General features: G+C 43.8%; 2 protein-coding genes across 7 annotated transcripts; both read right to left on the bottom strand.

Moving 5' to 3' along the window:
• Positions 1–621: 621 nt before the first annotated feature.
• ephx4 (epoxide hydrolase 4) lies at positions 622–6298 on the bottom strand. The gene is made up of 7 exons (XM_088313257.1): positions 5906–6298; positions 5243–5328; positions 4604–4761; positions 4122–4250; positions 3475–3578; positions 2747–2895; positions 622–1286 (listed from the first exon to the last, which is right to left on the bottom strand). The coding sequence occupies exons 1-7, from the start codon at positions 6149–6151 to the stop codon at positions 1046–1048; spliced, it is 1113 nt and encodes a 370-aa protein (XP_088169383.1). The 5' UTR covers positions 6152–6298; the 3' UTR covers positions 622–1045.
• A 606-nt stretch (positions 6299–6904) lies between these two features.
• brdt (bromodomain testis associated) lies at positions 6905–17819 on the bottom strand. Of its 6 annotated transcripts, XM_088314015.1 has the most exons (20): positions 16512–16763; positions 16385–16407; positions 14755–15023; positions 14542–14679; positions 13450–13588; positions 12959–13083; positions 12531–12860; positions 11964–12092; positions 11430–11621; positions 10882–11054; positions 10433–10809; positions 10139–10261; positions 9494–9546; positions 9286–9418; positions 8985–9043; positions 8808–8868; positions 8570–8673; positions 8317–8489; positions 7739–7937; positions 6905–7456 (listed from the first exon to the last, which is right to left on the bottom strand). In XM_088314015.1, the coding sequence occupies exons 3-20, from the start codon at positions 14944–14946 to the stop codon at positions 7391–7393; spliced, it is 2766 nt and encodes a 921-aa protein (XP_088170141.1). In that variant the 5' UTR covers positions 14947–15023; positions 16385–16407; positions 16512–16763; the 3' UTR covers positions 6905–7390. The 6 variants fall into 6 exon arrangements, with proteins under 6 accessions (XP_088170141.1, XP_088170142.1, XP_088170144.1 ...); XM_088314016.1 differs by lacking the exons at positions 16385–16407; positions 16512–16763 and adding an exon at positions 17569–17819; XM_088314018.1 differs by lacking the exons at positions 16385–16407; positions 16512–16763 and adding an exon at positions 17217–17282.
• Positions 17820–21880: the final 4061 nt, after the last annotated feature.

The raw sequence follows: 21880 nt of genomic DNA, 5'->3' as shown, positions 1-21880 counted from the left end.
CATCACTGCCCACAAATTTGATTGTTTGGCCTTGAGAAAGGTTGCGGTTTAACGAAAGTTGCTTTTATGTTTGCCTCCCTTTATGATGATTCACCGTTATATTCTATCTCATAAGCTCCACGAGGTCATCACCAAGGTCTGACGCTCGCTCAGGTGAAGCAAAGCTAAGATGAACAAAGTGGACGTGAGTGCAAATATGAATAATCTCTTAAGTGGCTCACAGGCACGACAAGACACCGTGATGACCTTCACGCTGGTTAACACATCACAATGTATCAAAGCAAACCCCAGACACCATAAAAAAAAAAAACAATTAGAAAATGGCCACACACAACATTGTGGAGCGACAGGACGGAGCCGATTGGAAAAAAGGGGACTAAATGTGGCGAAATTGAGCAAAGATGTCTTGAATAGAGGCAGATAGTGCAAAAGTAATAAGTGGCGTAGCTCTCTGGAACACAAACATGCTTATAGATGAACACAACATTGTGGAGCGACCATTTTTTTTTGTGTGCGTCTATTCTTATGTTGCTCTATTTATATCCGCATCGCTCCTTCTATTCCTGGCGTTTTGTTTTGGAACAAATAGAACCTCTATTTTAAACAGCGTCCCACAAGAAGTGACAGGAAGTGAGTTTATTTATAAAATCAAAATGGTGGCTCTGTGAATTTCGGAATGCGTGCGGTGATACAAAGCAGGAAGTGGAAGGAAAAAAAAGTTTGCTGTTGACTGAACAGCGTGTCCGCATAGTATTAACAGCGCGTTTACCTTCTCATCATTTTGTTGGATGTCAGCCTTACTTTATTATGAAATGGATTCAATTCACCCCCCCCCCCCTTAATATTCTAAAACTACCACACCCCCAAAAAATTAATTGATTCCATTTTGAAATAAGGCTGTGATACAACAAAATGTGTATTCGGGATGCACCGTATACAACAAAAGTCTTCACCCTGCGTCCTTCGAAGCCGCGTGCACCCTCCAAGTGTGCTTTGAACCTGACGATCGCTCTGTTGCCCGGCAACACCAGCGCCTGTCCGTTCGTTAGTTCCTGTGGCCCTTGCGGCCGTCGCCCTCCTTGAGGAAGGTCCACATGAGCGTGTTGACGATGTCGGGCTGGTCCTGCTGCAGCCAGTGGCTGGCTCCCGAGATGACGTTGAGGCGGAAGTGATTGCGGATGTGCACCCGGCACGCCTCGGCCATCTCCTGCTCCATGAAGGCGTCGCGCTCGCCCCACAGCAGTAACACGGGCGACCGCACCTGGTTGTGGCTCAGTGGCAGAGAGCTGGAATCACATCAACGTGCTGGATTACAAGTGTGTCGATAGCAATTTTCTTTTTTTTTACTGGCCATTCCCAGATTTAAAACATCAGTTAAGAACAGACTTGGATGCACACAACATTGTGGAACTACCGACCATGTCATTGTCTACTATTTTGAAGAAATAAAGAATAACATCGCCCCAAGAGGGATTGATTTATTTTGTAATTTAAAAAAAAAAAAATTTCTTTTTAAAAAAAAAAAGTTTGAGTCGAATAAAAAAAAAAAATAAATATGAGGAAGAGCTAAGTCACCTAGAACAGAAACAAACACCCAACATTGTGGCCCGACCACATGACATTGTTCCCCTCATACATTGGCCAATTCACAAAAAAACTGGGAACTGAGCAGGCTGACTTGAAGCCATCAATTCCATGTCCACCGTTCACAACGAACAATGACATACTAAAACGTCAGGGGAAAAAAAGCAAATATTAATCAATAAATGCCACAGAAGGAAAAACAAGAACAGAAAAAGGCAACATTTTGTTGTCCTTGCTCCGTTTGATGCTATAAAAAGCGGCGGCGTGATTGGGCAGCAGATGGCTGGCTCGTTCATGTGTGATGAGTTCATTCATTCAACTATGCTCCGAATTGACATTTGTGCTCCTTTTGCTCAGCTTTTACATAAGTTGTTGTGAAGTTTCCTTTCGGTTCTCCACTAGAGGGCGCCATACAGGATATGTCCTCATTAGGGTAGCGGATGATTTGGCGTTCATCTGGGCTGATTTGGGGCAAGTGGCAGGGTCCACCCTTGACTGGTTGCCAGTACATGTCGGCAAACATGGAAAAACTTGTCAAGGCACATGTCGAGACACAGGAAGGCTGGAGCTGAGATTTAAACCCAGAACTTGCCAACCGTGTGGCACACCTGCTCACCACTGGAACGCCGTGCTGCGCCGCATCTATTTCAATCTTTTAAGATGTAAAGGCAAAAAAAAAAAAAAAAGGGGGTCTGATTTTTTTTTTTTTTTTGCATGGCAGCACGTCCTGGTGGCGTGTTGCCATGGCAACGGCCGTGACGTGGCGTTCAAGGTGACGCATGAGGACAATGGGCCGTGTCAAAGCATGCAGAGCAACATCTGACCCTCCCAAACAAGGACACGCGATGGATGCAAAAACAAAATTAAAGATGAAACGTTAACCTGATTAAATGTTGCCATTTTAACGACTGCTTTAACTGTATTAACCATTTTCAAGACGGACCTTTCCAGAGAAGCGAAGTCGTTCAACACTCATTCAGTTGCGTGCGAGTGTGTTTCTCCAGCCGTGGTGTCATAAATGCTGCTAATATGAGGGGGATTCCTTCAAGTAGGACTTGACTGAAGTGCACGGCCCGCCACTGATATTAACTTGACCCACATCAACCGTATCAAGCGTGACAATAAAATTAACTGTAAGGTTTTTTTTTTCCTCCCCTCGCACCTGAAAACATTCCTGAAGTAGTTGAGCGCAGCGGTCAAAGCTCCAGGCTGCGACAGCGCGTACAGGTACGCTTCCAGCTCCTCTGTTGTCAGCCATCTTGCTTTCCGGGTCATTCCCGTGCTCCGGCTGGTGAACAAGGCCTTCAGAGCCTTTGAAGAGAAACAGAGGGTGAGTGAGACAAAAGGATTTGGCCAGCTTGTCCCCACTTTACGTGGGCCACTCTGACGTCCTGCTGACAGCACAACACAACACAACACGCACACACACACACTGCGTCACCTCCATATGGGCGTGTTATGTAATCTTAGCGTTCAGTTGCATCAACGGGAACAAAAAAAATGTGGGGACATTGTGGACGTCGCTGATGGTGAGCAAGGTTAAGCACGATCTTCGGTGGTGTCATGTTGCGTTTATGTGTGTGTTAATTGTGTTTCCTTTTTCTGAGCAAATATGACTAATTAGAATGACGGCTTCTGTGGGAAAAGAAACAGTTTTGGAGCACGGCACTGTAAAAGGTTCAAAAAGATAAAAATACTCATAAGGCTAAAGAATTTTCCACAGAAGATTGCTGATCTTTTTTTTTTTTTTCCCCTCCCTCTACGCTTCTATTTTTAGCCTTCACTCGGATGCACTCTTAAAATAGAACACAGACGGTGGGAAACACACACACAAAGAGACGTAGGGATGCCCTTGACGAGAGTCAAGGTCGACGGGAAGAAAAGGGGCACCTTGAAGTCGTTGATGGAGAGCATGAGCTCGGGCAGGCGAGGCAGCTGGAAGAAGAAGAAGTGACTGCACTTCAACATCTGGCTGGGGTGGCGCAAGGCGTAGTCTGGACAACGAGAAGGAAAAGGAGGAGGGAGAGAATGAGGTGGGGAAGAAAGGAGGAACGGGATGAGGTGGAGGAGAAGAAAAAGAAATTGGGGAAGGAAAGCAAGAAAAAGGAGAGGCGGAACAAGAATGATAAGGATGAGGCAAACAAGAGGATGTGGGAGGGAAATAAAGGCGAAGAGGAGAAAGGAGAAGAGGACAAGAAAAAGAGGAGGGACGAGAAGAGGGAGATGAAGAGCATAGAAGAAAAGAAAAGGTGAGAAGAGGAGGAGAAGAGCAGAAAAGAGGTCAAATGGGAAGAGTCGGATAAACGAGAGGAAATAAAGAGGAGGAGTAGAAGAATAGAAGAAGGGAAGGACGAGGAGGCATCCTCGTTTGAAGGAGATCACGCATCAATTTGTGTTTGCGGTCACAACTTGCACTTCCTGTGTTGTGTTAGCAACGCGGCCGTCCTTCATGCAAATTAACGTCAAGCATTCCAGCAATGACCTCCGGGCGGCCTGCTCCTTAATCAGCTCAACCGGACGGAGAGATCGAGAGTTACCTGCATGGACAGACGGGTGCGGACTGTTGAGGACGATGAGCTTGGCGACCATCTCGGGGTAGTTGATGGCGAACAACCACGCGATGGTGCCGCCCCAGTCGTGACCCACCAGAAAACAACGGTTGTAACCTAAACACCCCCCCAAAAAAAAAAACATCAGGAGGGCGAGAAAGACCAGATAAGATCGCAATAAGGCATTAAAACCGAGAGCGATAAGGAAGGATGGAATGAAGGACAAAGAAAGAAAATAATTGCGGGCAGAGAGAGAGCGAGAGGAAGGATTGAAAAACAAAAACAAGGAAGGCCAAAAGGGACAGGTGAAATCAAGCCTGTCATGATTGTTCTTTAGCAGTGATGACTTGGTCACCATGGCGACCATATTTGAGCAAATCTTGTCACTTGTTTCAAGGCCTAAAAGCGCCAGAGTCAAACTGGTCGCCATGGCTACCGCCTCCTCACACCGTGAGCACGCGTCTGCTCACCGAGGTGCTCCACGATGTCCTTGACGTCGGCGAGCAGCACTTCGGGTCTGTAGCTGTCCACGGCGAGCGGCAAGTCCGACTCCCCGTAGCCTCGCATGTCCACCGCTACTACACGGAACTCACTCTTGAACTCGCGCAGCTGGTAGCGCCAAGAGAACCTGCAGCACGGAAGCGCTCTTAACATCAGCCGTCAAACACCGACGGGTGCACATCTGTGGCGGGACACAAATAAAACGCGTCTCCAGAACACAGACAGTTATTTGGGATAAAAGCCGCTTTGGTTTTATTCGCCGCTTCTTGAGAAATAAATCCCAAATTCATCAGAAGCATTTAAAACTTTGCGACGCCCGGTCGACAGCTCGATCCGATTCGTGACGACAATTTGTTTTTTCGAACAGAGTTCTCTCTAAGTTTCCAAATGACATTTTCATTTGTGTCGTGAAGTGAAAAGCAAATTGTCTTGACGTAGCGACCGCAAGCAGCGAAGAGACGCCAACGCAACCTGACAACATCTTTGACCCCAATCCACAGGGTCTTAGATCATATCATAATCCCAACGGCGGCGGGAGGGAGGAATCGAGAATATGATCTGGGAAGTGCTTTTTGTGCGAAAGGGTGCCGCTGGACTGTCTGACTTACCAGAACTCGGGGAAGCCGTGCAGGAAGAGCATGAGGGGCTTGCCCCGCTCACCTGCAGCCACGTAGTGAAACCTCAGGCCCGACTCCTGTTGGCACGCAAGAAACGGAGATTGACACACAAAATAGATGCAGTCACATCATCACATTTCGATTCGCACATTTTTCTATACGGACAAAAGGAGTGCCAGGCTACGAAATTGGGGTTGCAATTTGTTGTTTTTTTTAAAGAAGTTTCAAATTAGGGATTGAAGTCAGTGTTGCGGTTTCAAGTAGCGGTAATGTTTGTGTTTGAAGCCTGGCGTCGTTTCAAACAAGAGCGCTTGCAACGCCAAATTGGCCTCGACACCTGAATTTGAAGCCCCAACACTGAATTCAAATCCTGAGTTGAGCGGACATGCATGAGTTTTTTTTTTTCCTCGTGCATCTCAAAGTGTCCAGTGATCGGACGTCATTCGGGATTCAACCGATGACGCGAGCGGAACGACAACACTTCTCGGAGTTAAGTTTCGCTCACGCACGCAGGTAGGCGCGGGTACGCGCCTCAGACAAAAACAAAACTCGCACGCGCACGGCGATCACGACTCAAGGTGCACGAACGCACGCACCCACCGAGCAGCCTTCGCACGCCCCCGATGCTCGTGCACGCGCCCCTCGCTCGCTCACCTTGATGCGCACGTAGCAATGCGTGCCCAAGGACGTGTCGTGCAGGCACGCCGGCGGCGCCTCGCGCAGCGTCCAGCGGAAGGTGGCCGTCGGCCGCGCGATGGCGCTCCAGCAGAGCCGCAGCAGCGCCGCGGCGCCGCAAAGCGCGCAAAAGGCGCCGACGAGCGACCAGTAGGCGCAAAGTCGCAGGCGCAGTGCCAGGCGGACGAGCTGCGGGGGCAGCAACGTGCTCAGCGGACGCGCCATCTTTGCATCGTGTCGCCAGCCGCGTCTTGGAGGGATGGAGAGGAGGAGGGAGAAGAAGAGGGAAAGGAGCAAAGGGAGGGAGGATCCCGGACGACGAGCTGCTCAATGGGACGGACGACTGGGAGGGAAAAAAAAACAGGGAAAGAGAGGGAGGGAGGGGTGGTGGGTGGTGAGTGTTGTTGTTGTTTGCAGCCAATCAAGAGTTAATGTTCCACCTCTCGTCTATTCTTGTGTTCGTGTCATGTGCAGGAGGTACAATGCACGTGGACGTTCTTCGGGGTGATGAACTAACAGCACATGCAGTCAAGTGCAAAAAAACAAACAACAAAATTCATGTCTTGGACAGAAGGTCCAAGTTGTGAATAGACTAAAACTGTTTACAGTACAACACATTTACAGAATAAATCATTTTAAAAGAGCGGTATTTTTAACTGTCCACTTCACATTATTAATCATTAACTTTATATTCAATTTTCTCATAGAATAATTCACTAGTTAAAAAAATGTGACCCATTTTTTTTAATACTAATGACTTAATTATAAATGCGATGAAAATTGAGTTCAAACTGATTGTGCATGCATTTAATTTTTAATCATTTCTCATAATGAGCTAATTGCTTTAATGTTAACTCCCCCCAAAAAATTGCAAACAATTTTTTTTAAAAACCGTATCAAAATCAAAACTCACCCGGATTGACGACATTCAGCGACTTCCTGCGTCGGTGTAAACCATGCCGAGGCCACGCCGATTGCTTCGTGAGAATATTTTTATTTTCAGTAATAACACAAACGAGCGTCTCTTTGTTTGAACATGTTCAAGACGCAACATACAAAAGAGGCAAACGACTGTGTGGCCGACAAAGTGCGGTGCATGACAAAGTGAATGAGGAAAGAGAGCTCGCAAAAGAGTCTTCTTTGCAAAAAAAGGTGCGTGCAAGCGCACGTACGCTCGGCGATCTGGGCCATCTGAGTTGGAATTCGATTTTTAACAGACTTTCTTAAACCATCAAATCAGAATTTTTGGGAGGGGGAAAAAACACTTTGAAACTTAAACTCAGATGGCACATAAACTTCCAGACATGTATTTTTTCTTTTTATATATAAACACAAACGGCAAATTGCCAAAATTGTAGCAGGGCGGACGCTTGGGCATGCGTGGCTCAATATCCACCAAAGGAGACTCAAGGCACTTTTTGGGGGTTTCAAGTCAATCCCAATGGTTTGGCATTTTTTTTTTTTTTAGTCCATGTTGAGTTCAAAAGTGGCCATGATGTCCTGCTGCATGGTCATGTCGATGCATGACATCTACCGGGAAAGAGACAAAAAGAAAGACATTAATTGGTAAAAACATTTAATACGATGTATTAATATAAACGACATTTTGTGTTTTACAACAATACTTGACCACATTTACAATTTCATATATTTTCACTCATGTCCTCTTTTTGTAGTAAACCGGGACTTCCTTGACGGACACGCGTCGGTTTATTGATTAAAAAAACCCAAAACGATTCTTTAGTCAAGTACAAAATGACCTTATCCGTATGATGATGACGACATTTCAATTAATGAACGAGTTGCACTCACCGTCTCTCGCCTGCGACGCTCCTGTTCCTTCTTTCTGGCCAGCTCTCGCGCCGGACTCATCGGGGACCGCTCGCCCCAGAGCCAGGTCTCCACGGGTGATCTCGGCTGCTTGCCGCCGACGGGGATGTGCGGCGGCAGCGGCGCCTCGCAGCTTCCCGGAGATGAACAGTCCCCTTTGCTCAGTGTGTTTGAAATCAAACTAGAGTTGGAATGAATTCAGAAAATTCATAAGATTTAAGTCGGACTTAGTCGTATTTAAACGGGGAGCAAAGTGGTGACATACACCGCCATTTTTTTCTTTTTAAAGAGGAAGTCAAGTCAATAATTTTATTCGATGGCACCGTCCAACCCTCGGTCCTAAGACCAGAGCAGCTCGCCAATATAAATATATATTAAAAAAAAAAAAAGATATTCTGATGCCCATTGAAATGCTGTGAGGAAAAAGAAATCCCCCTCAAAGTGCCCTCGCAAACGTCATGTGACCAAAGCCAGAAAAAAGCTGAGCAGTTTTGTGTTACTAGGCAAACATTTTAAGGGGTGCGTTTTTTTTTCTTTTTCAATTTGATAGCGGGGAGCACCTATTTTCCGGAACGTCCAACAACTTCTTCAGCGCCTTCTCCCGCTCCTCCTTTTCCATGGCAGCCTTCCGGAACTGCTGGAAGCTTTCTTTGGACGACTTGATGGCGGTCGGGATGGCGGCCGACTGCTTCACCAATCGTGCCCATGACTCAGCGTTTTTCAGAACTACGTCCTAACAGTGATCACAAACAAAAATAAATACATGTGAGTTCAACCACAATTGTCGTGTCTGAGGTGCCAAAGGAAACGTACGCTTTTCGGATTTTTTTCCTGTGGAGTTGATTTGACGGGCGAATTGGAGGATGACGACACATCTGCCACTTGACTGTTGGGAAATTCTTCAGGGTATCTGGAATCTGTAAGTTCAGCTTTCTTTCAATAAAATTTATCTTGAGGATTTTTTTTTTTTATATTATGCGAGCAGAGAGAATTTTTTTATTTTTGATTCTTCTGCATTAAGAGAAAGAAATAGTTTTGTAATGCAGCTTGCCAGTTGTAACGTCGTCTCTGGCAGGCAGCGGACTCTTCCTCAGGGGTGACAGGATGGGGGCCTAAAAACAAGCCAGTTATTAGCATTTTAGATGCCATTAAAAAGAATCATTAATTCATTCATGATTTAAAGTTTTAAAAAAAAAAAAAAAAAAAACTTGTTGCTCGACATTTTTACCGCAAATCCAGATGTGGCCCAGAACAGAATCGTTTCAGGGGGCATCATGGGGGACAGGTCTGTTCAATACGCAAAAATATTATTGACAACAATTGTACATAAAAGGCTTGAAAACAAAAAATATTTAAAGATAAAATGGAAATGCATTATACTCAAGTTCAATACAACTGTACTAAATTACTGCAACATTAAGCACAGTTTGAAAATTTAATTCTTTGCATATCACAAGAATGATCCGGTGGCAATGACAGACTTAAAACATGCAAATGAGGGAAAGGGAATCGTCAGATGTAAGCGTCACCTGGAGACGGCGGCGCCATCCCGCCTCGACTCCCCCAGAGGCGTTTGGTCTTTGTGAGCTTCGAAGCGGCCGCTGGAGCAGGAGCGAGTGTGTTACCAGAGCGCCCCCTGTGGGTCAGCTTGCCAGTGGCAGCCTGCAGCGTGACAAGCAGCCGGTTGGCACCGTCGCAGCTCACTCAAAGCGTCAACAGCCACAGGGAGACGGTTACCTTTACACTCAGCTTTTTACAACGCCCTTTGGCGCTCTTCTGGAGTTCGGCCACTGGGAGACAAGCAAGAAATATGCAGTTGACAACGAATACAGTTAAGAGATTCAATTGTGATCGCAATGGTGGGCAAAGTGCGGTATGAGGGCAACATATGGCTCCCCCTTTCCCACAAAAATTGTTTAAAGTGGACAAACAAATTTTACACAAATCAGTTAACTGATTTAAAGAAAACGTATGTACATTTGTAAAATGGTATGTTTATATTTTGTTAAATATAATCAATTTATTTGGGCATAGACAAATAAAAAAAAAAAAGAACTGACATTATTAAAATTGGACATCATTAAAAAAAAAATCTGTAAAAATTGCATTTTCAATAAATAATTGAAACAAATATATTTGGAACGAATAATTCTGACAAGCATTTGTCCAAAATATGATTAAATATTATTATTATTTATTTTTTACTTCTATTTTAATTGTGCACATATTTGTACCTGCAGTTCATCTTTAGCTTCTTAATAAAGTTTTTAAAAGCATTTAAAAAAAAAAAAAGAAGTGTTTTTAATGTCTCTAAAAGTTGGTCAGCATTCAGCGACAACAGGAAAACGGGAGTCCCAAGGTGACAACAGCAGAGACTCTCACCAGAAGACGAGTGACCGCTGTCAGAAGACGGAGAACTACTGCTGCTGCAGAACGTCGATGACGAGCTGCGGCTGCTGCTGAGCGCTGACTGGTAGATGAAATCAGGAGATGCAGGTTGTTTGGCTGCAAACAAAAATAATTGTGGCGTTTTCCATCACCACGGTCCAAGAAGAAACGACAACAGTTACGAGCATGCAATTTCTTTTTAGTTGAACAATGGCGCAAATAATGAATTGCTTGCCAAAATTGTTGATTCATTTGATTGCGATTAATCGATTACCACCTGAAACTCACCCGCTGCCGTCGTCTTCGCATCCGGCAGCCGTTTAGCGAGAACCGTGCATCTGCGGGCAGCCTTCAACTTGCCAGAATAGGCGACTTCTCCACGTTTCTCAATTACTTCCCATACACGACAATCCTTCTTGCCACATTTCTTCCACCGGCGAGCCACCACGAAGCTCTGCAGCCGCCTGAGTGTGGACGTCTTCATCTGGTCCAAGTCCAGCGTCAGCTCCTTGGAGGCCAAGCATCGCCACGGGGCGTCGCAGGCCTTCAGAAGGTTCGCCAGTTTGTCCGCTGGCAAGGCATCCAAATGGAGCCTGAGCTGCTTTTTCTCCCGGTAAGTCAGCGGCATCGGTTGGTCCCGGAAAGCCACTCTCCTGTCGCCGTGGCTTCATAAAGAGCTCAAATTAGCACCGGAACACTCACAGCCAAGACAAAAAAAAACTTTAGAGGTTACTTACAAAGCAGAACGCTTGCTATTTTTCTCCCTGGTACATTTCTTTTTGGACGGTTTGTGCTTGATTCGAGTGACGTCCTTTTCTTTGGACCTTTTCACCTTCTTCAACTTGTCCTTCGTCAGTTTCATCAATGGGTCCTGAGCGAGTCTCATCAGCTGGGCACTCACCGCTTTCAACTACACATGCCACAATGAAGAATGAGCACGACCTCGTCGGTTGGGTTCGCAAGTATTCGTCCACTCTCTAATGCAGGCGTGGTCAAACTATGGCCCGGGGGCCACATGCGGCCCGTGAAACATTTTAATCCGGCCCGCCGAACTTGAAAAAAAAAATTTAATAAATAAACCTTGTTCTTTATTTATTTTCTAAACACTGAAGCTGAAATTTTAGAACCCATTGTGTCCCACCAATCAAAACGTTTGCCCACCCCAGCGCTAATGACTAAACGGTGAATTTGAAATAATGGACGAGCGAGTCGATAGCATATCTCACAACCAAACGGAGGATATCCGACATACTTTTTCCTAGCTGGCTAGTTGCGTGGCGAATACCTGTGACCAGCTCTCCGCGACGGAAGACGTCTCACTCTCACTCTCGCTCTCGCTCTCGGAGGAAGAGGAACTCGCGGCGAGGGAAAGGCTTCGCACGTGGTCGTCTGCGGGTTTATCGGGCCGACGAGGCGTCGCCGCGCATCCTCCGGCCGGCTCCTGCAGAACCTTAGCGAAGCGTGCCTCGAAAACCTCCTGGTTGGAGATAAGTGCATATGTTGAAACAATGCACGTGTTTACATTTTAAAAGATTACAAATGCAACTGACGAGCTTTGTTAATTTATCGTTCGTACAAAGTGGTTCCCAACATTTCCATTCATTCACATCTCATGTTTGTATCTTTGCAACACACTTCACGTTTAGGAGTTCCTGGATCAAACTTTTTCAGATGGGTGGATTCACTCGTGTTCAATGGTCGTTAGCGCACACACACACACACACACACACACCCCCACACACACACACACCACTTTAAATGGAAAAACATTATTTAAATTGCATTAAAATCTGACAAACGAGACTCGACAGATGCATACCTGCAGCTTCCGGGCCATGTCGACAACCTCGTCTGCAGGAGGGTTGTACTTGTAGCAGTTGGAGAACATCAGCCTGACGTCAGCAGCAAACTCCTTAGCAGTCGTGTACTCGCGTTGCTCCATCTTTTTCTGTTTTTTTTTTAATAGATAAATATTGTTTTTTTTTTTTTTTTATTTGTAACCTTTGTGGGGAAACCCAGTTTGCGATGAACTACCCTCATTTTGGAACCCTGACCTGTCACTCCATCTTGAGACCCTCATTTCAAACATGAACTCTGCCTTAAAACTAGGACTGCACAATAAATCGAAAAAAATATTGACGATATAATAACATTATGCATATCGCAAAGACATGAACTCATTTTATCATAGAATTGTATGCTTTTATTAGATTTTTTTTTTTTAATACACCATGAAGGCTTGAAATCCTTGCTAGAAACCAAAATGAATAAATAAAGACCGACACGCTACATAGAAGGCTTAACGAATACACAGGGCCAGTGACGATTTTGGCAGGGCCACCACCCCAAAACACCTCCAATCCAATATCTGAAAATCTTAACTTGCCTTGATGGTGCCCAGGTCCATGGGCTGCTTGATGATGTCGTGGTAGTCGTGCAGCGCCAGCGCTACGGTGTCCACAGGCGTGTAGAAGGGCCACGCGTAAGCGTAGTGCCTCTTGGAGAACATCTCCTTCAAGATGGCGTCGCAGTGGCGCAGCGGCTCGGGCAGTTTGGACCGTGTGTCCTCCAAGTGTGGGAGGTCTTTCTTGGGCACCTTGATGGGCCGGCCGCTGCTCGTACTTGCAGACGTCGCGCATGATGCCGGTGCCTCGCTGACGCTGCTCGTGACTGCTGACAGGAAAGGCTCCAGTTTTTTCTTTTGACTTTTTTTGATCTGAACGTAAAAAAAATAAATAAATAAAATCATTAAGATTATGAATAATCGATTTGAATTAGTGACGGCACTATCAGTGCCGATGCATTTAAACGCACACTTTCATCGGCGTGAGCTGCCATCTTGGCAGGTGACATCCGACAAGGAGTTTCTGGCGGGATGACCGTCGTCGTCTGTCGCAGGACGACATCGGACATAACGGGTCTCGGCTTTGATGAACCTGCTGGACAACAATCGGTACGCAGAAATTTACTTTCACCCCAGAGTCAGAGGTGTGATAGAGTTGAGATGGCAGCTGCATGAACGAAAATGTTGCTATCAGCTTTCCGCTTTACCTACTGAACTAAAATTTTTTGGTGGAACACTACTTGTCTGTTGCAGAAATCCGTGCCATGGGATGGAAAATGGTTTTTCACGCCCGTGGTAATACATCGCAGATGTTACCTCACATCAAATCAGCTTACTGCTGCATGCCATTTTGCCGCGTGAAAGAACACGCAGACACCGTCGCCGGCACAAAAGTCAAAGGCTGACCTCACACCTTGAGTCTGCAATCGGAGTGAGAAAGATGGCCGCTTTCATCATTTACCACCAAAGCTCTTCTTCCCTTTGGCCGCTTCCTTTGCAGACACTTGCAGGACTTCACATTCGTCCTTGGGCATTTTTGCAACTTCAAGCAGAAAAAGATTCTGCAGCGTCTGGGCCATGAAAACGATGTCATCGCCGGGCTGAGGACAGGGAAATGTTCACCATCAAGATCGCAGCACTTGACTTACTTCAACCTCGTTTTCATCCGCAAACTTAAATGGACAAAAACTGCAGTAATGACGAGGTCAAATGTATTGGAAACTAAACTCCATTAACTTCCTCCTTTGTGTTCCGACAGGTGTGCGCCTTTCCAAATTACGTCCAAATCAACACCGCAGGTGGACTCCAATTAGCTAATTAAGAATCCCATTTGCAAGTTTGACATTTTAAAAAAAAAGAACTTCTCCTCATGTCGCAATTTGAACGGATACTCAATAGTTTGTCCGGAAGGAGATTAGTCCAGGTTGTTAGTGGAAAAAGTTACTAGAAAATAAAAAAATAAAAATTTAAAAATATCAAATAGTATTTACGGGCATTTGAAATATTACAGTTTGGCTTGCAATCCGTCCACCCGCGATCAAACAGACACAGCCGACGGTGCAATTTCAATGGCTTTATTGAACAAAACAAACACCAAAGACAAATGATCACACGACCTGCCATTTGTCAAATCGAAGGCCAAGCGGGTGAGCAGCGTGCAAAACCGTTTAGCAGGTTAACAGCCGGCCAATTCTAGACTTTCATTCTCAGACTCCGACATCACGTGACCGGCCCAGTCCCGCCTTCTAAAGGCGTCTAAAGTCAAACAGCAATCAGACACGTACGACAAGATTGTAGAACGTAATCGAGGATGGCGACCGCAAGAAGACAAAAAGAAGCACGACTCCTTCACATTTTGGTATCACAAAGCTTGAAATGAGAAATACTGACGATTGAAATATTCGAGGAATTTCTCCAGGTTGGTTTGTAACGTAACCCCCTCGTAAATTGTTTTGGGAATACGTAAAATTACCGTGGAAAGAATTAATCTAGACAATTATATAAGAAAAGAAAAAGAAGGGGGGATTCAATTTAAAAAGTAACGTGACCTCACCTTGTTGTACACATAGCAGTTAGTGAACATGGTGTGAAAGTCTTGCACGCATTCCATCGCTTTCCAGTAATATTTGTTCTGGAGTCGCCTCTTAATGGTGCCCATATCCATTGGATTCTTGATAATCGTGTAATAATCCTGGAAATGAAACAGTGAGCATGACAGCAAAACTCGATGGAATTGAAAAGTCTGTCGGGATGAGGACTAACTCACGGGGAGACGCAGCGCTATGGCGTCGACGGGCTGGCGGAAGGGCCACGAGAACTGGTGGCGCCACAGAGCTTTGACCACCGTCTTCTCCAGGTACTGCAGCTGGTTGGTGGTGCGTCCTGGTCGCTTTGGGTTGGCCACCTCAGGAGGAGGCGGGTTCTCGCTCGCGTTGGGACCGACCTCCACGTGGGACATGGTGGCGCCCAAAAGCCATTAAGAGGAGTATCGGACGCGCCTCCACCGTGACGAGGGGCTCACCATCCCATGCGCGCCTGAAATGGGAGGGAAGGTCTTTAACAAATCATGTGTCTGCTTGACACACATAATTTTCATTTTAAGTACATTTTATGAAATCGCATTCATTCTTGACAGTCTCCTTTATATTTCAACATACAGTGATTTTCCTTCATTAAAATGGAGAAAACAAATAGTAGTGCAAGGGACCGACCACTGTAAAACCTCCAGCACTGTGGGAATGAAACAAGTCTAGTGCTGCCACCTAGAGCATCAGCATTCACATACTTGAGTCCAGTAATATTTGTTGCATTCATTCGCCACATTTGCACATTTCCTTTGTTCCAATTAAATGGATGCATTTATCTCTTTGGTTGTTTCATTGGAAATAAAAATATGAATATTCTGAAACATTCACACTAGTTAGTTGAGTAGCTGAAGAGTAATTAAATTACCAAGTGAAAATTGACATTGAAGGTTTATTAAAATTAATAATTTATACCATTTAATTTCATTGACTTCATCCATGTGTGTACTTGTCTTCGAAATTGAGTAAACATTGACTTAGTAGACAACTCAATCAATGGTTTCAATGTAGGATTGATACAGACTTTTAATTTTGATTAAATATGAATTATATCAGCAAACTGGACCAATTAATTATCATTTGACACCACAGGGGCGCTGATATAATTCATAGTACTGTATTCTAATCTAAAAGTATTAACTGCCATAAATTTAAATGCTAATCTGCTTAATAAAACAACAAGGGTAGTCTGTTTTTGTAAAAAATTGTTCTGGAAATTGTACATTTCCACGAAGCAAAGGGGACATGAAAAATGATGAAATGCATTGACAAATTCTGTACATTAATATGAGATGCTTGAGTGATGTGTTCAATGTTTTGGAACTTTTCATAAAAAATGGTGATAGGAGAAAATGTTATTAACTTGAAATTCTACACATGTAGCTAATACAAATCAAAATGAAATTTGACTGATTCATTAGCTGCTAGCTAGATCATCAAAATTAGAGTTAAAGCAGCCTCATTGGAGTCTTCAACATTACTTATAATAGCACAGGCAGCCAACTTTATCTTCATTGCTCTCTCCTCTTGTGCAATCCAGTTCCCTAAGCGCAATTTTATCGAGTCGTTTCACTTAAAACCTAAAAAAAACTTTAGCCCCCAAACCACGCCGTGACGTCATTGTAGCATTAGCGACGTTAGCTTAATGTTCGTGTCAATTTCCACATTTCAGAGAAAGAAAAAAACAAAACAAAAAAACTACATAAAAGAGTTACACTCCGATCTCTCTCATCATTTAATGTGCTTAATAACCGTTCATGTATTTTCTCCTGTACATTTATCCAACACCTGTAGCGCGAGTGAACGACTCACCTCCGGGTGATGCAAAGCAAGAGCTGGCGAAGGTTTCGTTGAGGGCAGAGTGCAGTTTGAGTTTTCTTTTTGATGCAGTTTTTCACCGACGTAAACAGATGGAAATAAACATTTGCGTCAAGCTTACCGAGCTCGCGTTTTTACCGCTTGCTTGGCCGCTGAACTTCTGAAACGATGCAGGATTTATAGCCAGCCGCTTCTCGCTCTACGGCTGATTGGCCCTAATTTTAAACCATGCGTCCAACTTTACTCCTCTGCATCCTAATTTAATGCGAACCTTAAACAAGCACAACAAATCCAACCCATTGTGTCACGTTCTGCCTGTGCTTTTATGGCGGCAGGACGAAATGTTGAAATTGAGCTGCTGCAAAAGCATGTGAAGGTATAGCGGGGAAAGGCTCCATTGTGGCGCTCTGGTACCAGAAAATACCGTTGACGTAGGCAGGTGGCGCGGCTACGCGCAGTCAAGTTACTGCAAACTAAAGTGAGCACATTGCCAGGGCGGGGGGATACATTCAAAACTCGCCACTTTAGATTTTTTTTAAATAAACCAGCAAGGAGCAAACAAAATAAATAAAGCTGCATTTTCTTGCAAAAACACAAGCTAAGCTAACCACCACAGACCTTGAATACATACGTGTTCACTTCCAGTTAAGAAAAACACGGAAATTAGACCATTAAACCATTTTCATTAAATGAAAAAATATATTGTAATGCCCGTCCCAGCGGTCAAGGATGCACACAGTCGGCAATGGAATCTGTTCGCTTTAATGGTCAAAAACAACAACGAAATAAACACATTTTGCAGGAGGTGCTGATGGGCGCAACTCACTCAAACACGCTCCACATTCGGACTAACTGACCGAGACAATCTTCCCCAACTTGGCTCGTCCCTTATCAATGACGTAATCCACCACTCAATTGACACCGCCCTCACATACACCAAACAATGAACAGATATTGCTGATAACTTATTTAAAAAAAGAAAAGAACTCGTCCTAACTTTTGAACCGCGAAATTCTAGACCTAAACAAAGATGGCGTATCCATGAATGGGTCATAAAATCTGACCTTAACCAACAAGGCTGCACTACGCGTCGACAGGATCAGTGCGAGATATATTCACATTGGTCACATTTAAAGCACCACTGAAGTTTGCAGTGTCATCAGATGTGTGATACTCACGGTTTTGTCCAACTTGTTTCTGCGGACTTTTTGCTGCTGAGTTTGTGTGACGATTAATTAGCTATGTGATGTATTATCAAGTCTTAGTGGCAGCTAACGTGGCCAAAGCTAACCTTTTCTTGTGGTCTTATTTTAACACATGGTTAATCAAACATGAGTAGAAAATGCAGTATAAACGCTCACCAAGTAGTAAATGACCACAATTTTTAAGAGTTTGATTTTTTTTTCGTTAGCACAACCGCGATCGCATCGCAAGTAAAGTCACCTGCCGATGACGTCACACAACAAGTCGAAGGGTAAAAAAAAAATAATTGATTAATTCGAATTCCTTCATATATTAAATGAATAATAATGCGAACAATAATGTGATATTAGACATTGAACGAAAAATGAATGAAGTATGGCTAAATAAGCAACACAGTGAGATCACAACTATTTTCTTCAAGTGTATATTTAATTTAATTTCTTTCTATTCTTAAGCAAGACTAGAGATTTATAAAGTGAGATACATTACTCCAAGAGGTGGGGAAAGGTTGGTTTTGAAACAGCTTTTTTTAAATTGATGTACGAGGTTCGTGTATTTTCTTAATAAAGTGAAGTGATCTATGACATATTGGAGACATTTCTATTTCTCAGAATCAATTTATTTTTCTCCCAGTATATTTTCTCATAATACGCCAAGGGGAAAGCTTTCATAACTGAATATCACATTGGTGTAACAAAATTCTAACAAAAGCATGAAATAGTCGGGTGGAAAGTCATATTTGGTCTTTATGTAGCCATATGTTGACATTTTGTGTCGGTAGTCACAAAAGGTCAGTACGTCCACAAGATGGCGCCATCGAGGTTGTGTAGATTTTGACACGATACTCTCCCTGTTTGAGTCACTGTTTAGCACAAAATATGTAGGACATTCCACAATTAGATGGCAAGTTAGACGCCAACATTTTTGAAAAACAAACAATTTTTATTGTATCTTTTATGTTTTCAAGAAAAACTTAAATCATGTGATTTGACTCATGCAGTAAAATGGAGTCGTACAGTTGTTGGGGAATGAGAGCCACATGTGGTTGCTCAACGAGACACTTCGACGAGGCTTCCATCCGAAGAGTGCGGTGGCGAGGGAAGCGGCGTGAGGGGTGGGGGTGCATTTGCGGCCGAGGAGGTGGGGAGGGGGACACAGCTGGATCATACATTAGCCAGCGGACCCAAACAAAATGGAGTCAAACACGTCTGTCAGCTGCTCTGGAAAGTATCGTGGTCGTGGCGGCTCGCAGGATCACCGCACGTTCGGCTCTGTGTTCTGTCCGCCGCTTATGATCAGAGCATCTGATTGTTTTGCAAAATTTATTTAATCATCCAAAATAATCACATTTTCTCAAGTCGCCATTAGTGAGCTACAGATTTGCCGTTGCTCAAGTGAAGTCATGAAAATAAAAGTCGCTGATACACTTTTTGCGGTTAATTGACTAACAGTCAAACAGACACAAAATGAAGATACACACAAGGAGCATGGAGGAGATCCAAACACCCCAAATTAGACAAGAGGGGGTTTGCCTAATGAATCGTTGGCAACCGAAAAAGCTCAGCAGTAAAGTTCGTTTTCTGTTTGGCAAATTCGAATTTTGCATACTCAAGCGAAATTGTGGAAAATCGGAGGTTCTTGGCAATGGTGGAGCACGGCAGCCAAATTAACCGTTTTGTTTTGGAGCGGCCATTTTAGGGACTTTTTGCCGATTTCTAGGAGTCTTCAAAAATAAGACCTCAAGATTTTGTCGCATCGCTATTCAATTTGTCTCTCTTTTATAGACAAATCATGCTTAATCGTGAAGCTTTGGAGTTTTTGCCATGAAAGATGGAGCAGCAAAATCCTTCCAAATGTTAGCGAAAGTTTGGGAAGAAACAAAACAAATGGAGAGCAGTTCAGGTATTCGGAAAAGAGGGGGAAGCGTGTCTGTTATTGAAATGGAAAGACGAGCGTGAAAGTGGGTCGTGGTCGCCTTGGCGACGGTGTGGAGAGGCTCAGCAGTGCCTCTCGGGAGAAGGGGTGAGGACGAGGTGACGAGCTGGACATCTTGACTTTTTAGAAAAAATTGGACCCTGATTTTTTTTTTTCTTTGCAGGCGTGCGAGCGGCGTGTGGAAAAACCATCCCGGCATCGTTGTCGTCCTTGACGACGGGAAACCAGCAGGACCATTCGGTGCTCGTTGGGCTCGTTTATCAGAGTTCATTCTGCTGCCAGATGTGCGCAAACGGCGTCCTTGTCGGCGTGACGAGCAAAGCAGAGTTTTCCAGAAGCTTCCCTTCGTGTAGATAACATCCAGAGCAGAAAGCAGACTCAAGGGCTCGCATATGTTTATATATAGTTTATGACAAGCATCTTGTAAAACCAGCAATGTTCCTTTTATAGTGAAAAAAAGACATGCGCAAAAACATTAGAAAAAAATATGTACAGTGCATCCAGGCTGTGTGTACATATACATATACATATATATATATACATATATACATATATATATACATATATATGTATATATATATATACATATACATATATATATATATATATATATATATATACATACATATATATATATATATATATATATATATATAAAATAATAAATAAATAAAATAAAAAATACACTGAACAGCAAAACTGAGAATCAGCCGCTGAGCCGTCCCAAAAAAGCTCTGCCGGGCTTCGCCGCTCACATCACCCATATCGGGTCGTCAGAGGGCGAGCTAGCAACAAGCTTTTGGTGGCCCTAAATACGTAACATTCTTGACAAGTACAGTTCTTCTGGCGAAGGGAGAAGCCATGCTAATTGCTAAGCTAACCTAAGATTGACACAGCTCGCGTGTTTTAAAACTGGAATTAAGTGACTGTGTGATCGCCACTTTTTACAGACTTCTGTCAGAAACGACATTTTAGCGGTAAACATCCAACTTCACACAGAAAAATAGCAGGAATGAATAACGAGCGGCAAATGCTTGCGAACAAAGCAAATTTTTTGTTTACGTCAGGGTTTGTAATCTGTTAATAGTTTTATTGCAAATAGTTTTTGGCAAACAGTCGAAAATGCTTCTAAACAGTTGCTATTTTTTTTTATTTGACCATACAATGTGATTAGCATAAATGTGAGCTTTTACTCTTGGTATCGCGTAATCGTTTTAACATTAGCGGCTGTTTTTCTTGTCCTTTTTGTAGCACAGCATTAGCGTTAGCTGCCATTCCAGTTGTGTTTTTCTGGAGCGCTTACCTTTCAGTGCGGCCTCAGGCTATAAATCTCACATGTGTTTTTGTGGATGACGACGTTGCCTGATCAGCTGCTGCTTCCAGGCGACCAATCGGAGAGTGTTTTTTGACTCTTACATGGCAAGCCAACATCTGGATGCGTTTAGGAGGAGCGAGCTTGGCCTCTCGTATTTGGTTTGGTGCACTCGGCGGCTGGCGTGGAAAAACAAACCCTAATGAAGTCTTGGCCCGCTCCCGTGACTCTCGCTTGGCTGCCTGACCGTGTTTTTTTTTTTTTTTTACCACGCTTCAGTGGAAAAGATGAACGTGTAACAATCGGCCATTTTGTGGGATTTGTTGACATGTTTCTGCAAGCCCCCCCAAGTCATAATTAACATTTAAATGTATATTATTTCCTTACAATAACACCAACCTGACTTCTGTTCACGTCCATTAGCAATGTGAAAGGGACAAATGATTAGGAACAGCAGCTTATCGGCGCACCCCTCAGAAATTGCCCTTCTATTTTGTTCGTGCAGAAGCCAAAAATGGGCAAAGTTTGATTTCTAAAATGGATGGGACGGGTCATTCATAGAATATGTTTTATATGAGGTGGATTTCAAAGTTAAATTGATATTTTCCTACTGTAGCGTTAAAGTGATTGATCATCAGAAAATTTTATATCGTGACAGATGGCGTCATGGTACTGACATGTTTGGACAGTTTTTTGATTGCACCATTAGTGAAAGTGATATAAAGCATTGCAATATCAACATTTGACGGCAGTGTATCAATATTGTATCGTTAGCGGAAACGTTCCAATATAATTTCGATATTTGGTGACATTGCAGAAGATATCACCACACACACCATGTTCACAAAGGCGACGTCATCAACGAGCTGGAGCCTGCAAGTTAAGGAGGTGATGAAAAAATAATTTTCTTCCCAACCCTTTTCAAACATTTCAAGTTAGTACGTTTTGGTTTCGCAATTTTTGCTTTTAATGTGTAAGGTTTGAAATGAAACCGTTCATTCACCCAAGAACAAAAAAAACACAAGAGTGTTGCTTACTAA

Source organism: Idiotropiscis lumnitzeri, chromosome 13 (genome assembly GCF_059441095.1).
Source record: "Idiotropiscis lumnitzeri isolate Australia: NSW breed Sydney's pygmy pipehorse chromosome 13, RoL_Ilum_1.0, whole genome shotgun sequence".
NCBI lineage: Eukaryota > Metazoa > Chordata > Actinopteri > Syngnathiformes > Syngnathidae > Idiotropiscis > Idiotropiscis lumnitzeri.
The sequence above is the reverse complement of the archived record's forward strand: the minus strand, read 5'-3'. Positions and strand labels throughout refer to the sequence as shown.

Coding starts and splice junctions, on each gene's coding strand:
- brdt (XM_088314016.1), bottom strand. CDS start 14,946: ATGTCCCACGTGGAGGTCGGTCCCAACGCGAGCGAGAACCCGCCTCCT. Junction 8,869..8,984: donor GGGCCACATCTGGATTTGCG/GTAAAAATGTCG, acceptor GCTTGTTTTTAG/GCCCCCATCCTGTCACCCCT. Junction 8,490..8,569: donor AGGAAAAAAATCCGAAAAGC/GTACGTTTCCTT, acceptor GATCACTGTTAG/GACGTAGTTCTGAAAAACGC.
- ephx4 (XM_088313257.1), bottom strand. CDS start 6,151: ATGGCGCGTCCGCTGAGCACGTTGCTGCCCCCGCAGCTCGTCCGCCTG. Junction 4,251..4,603: donor GGACATCGTGGAGCACCTCG/GTGAGCAGACGC, acceptor GGGGGTGTTTAG/GTTACAACCGTTGTTTTCTG. Junction 3,579..4,121: donor GCACCCGTCTGTCCATGCAG/GTAACTCTCGAT, acceptor CTCGTTGTCCAG/ACTACGCCTTGCGCCACCCC.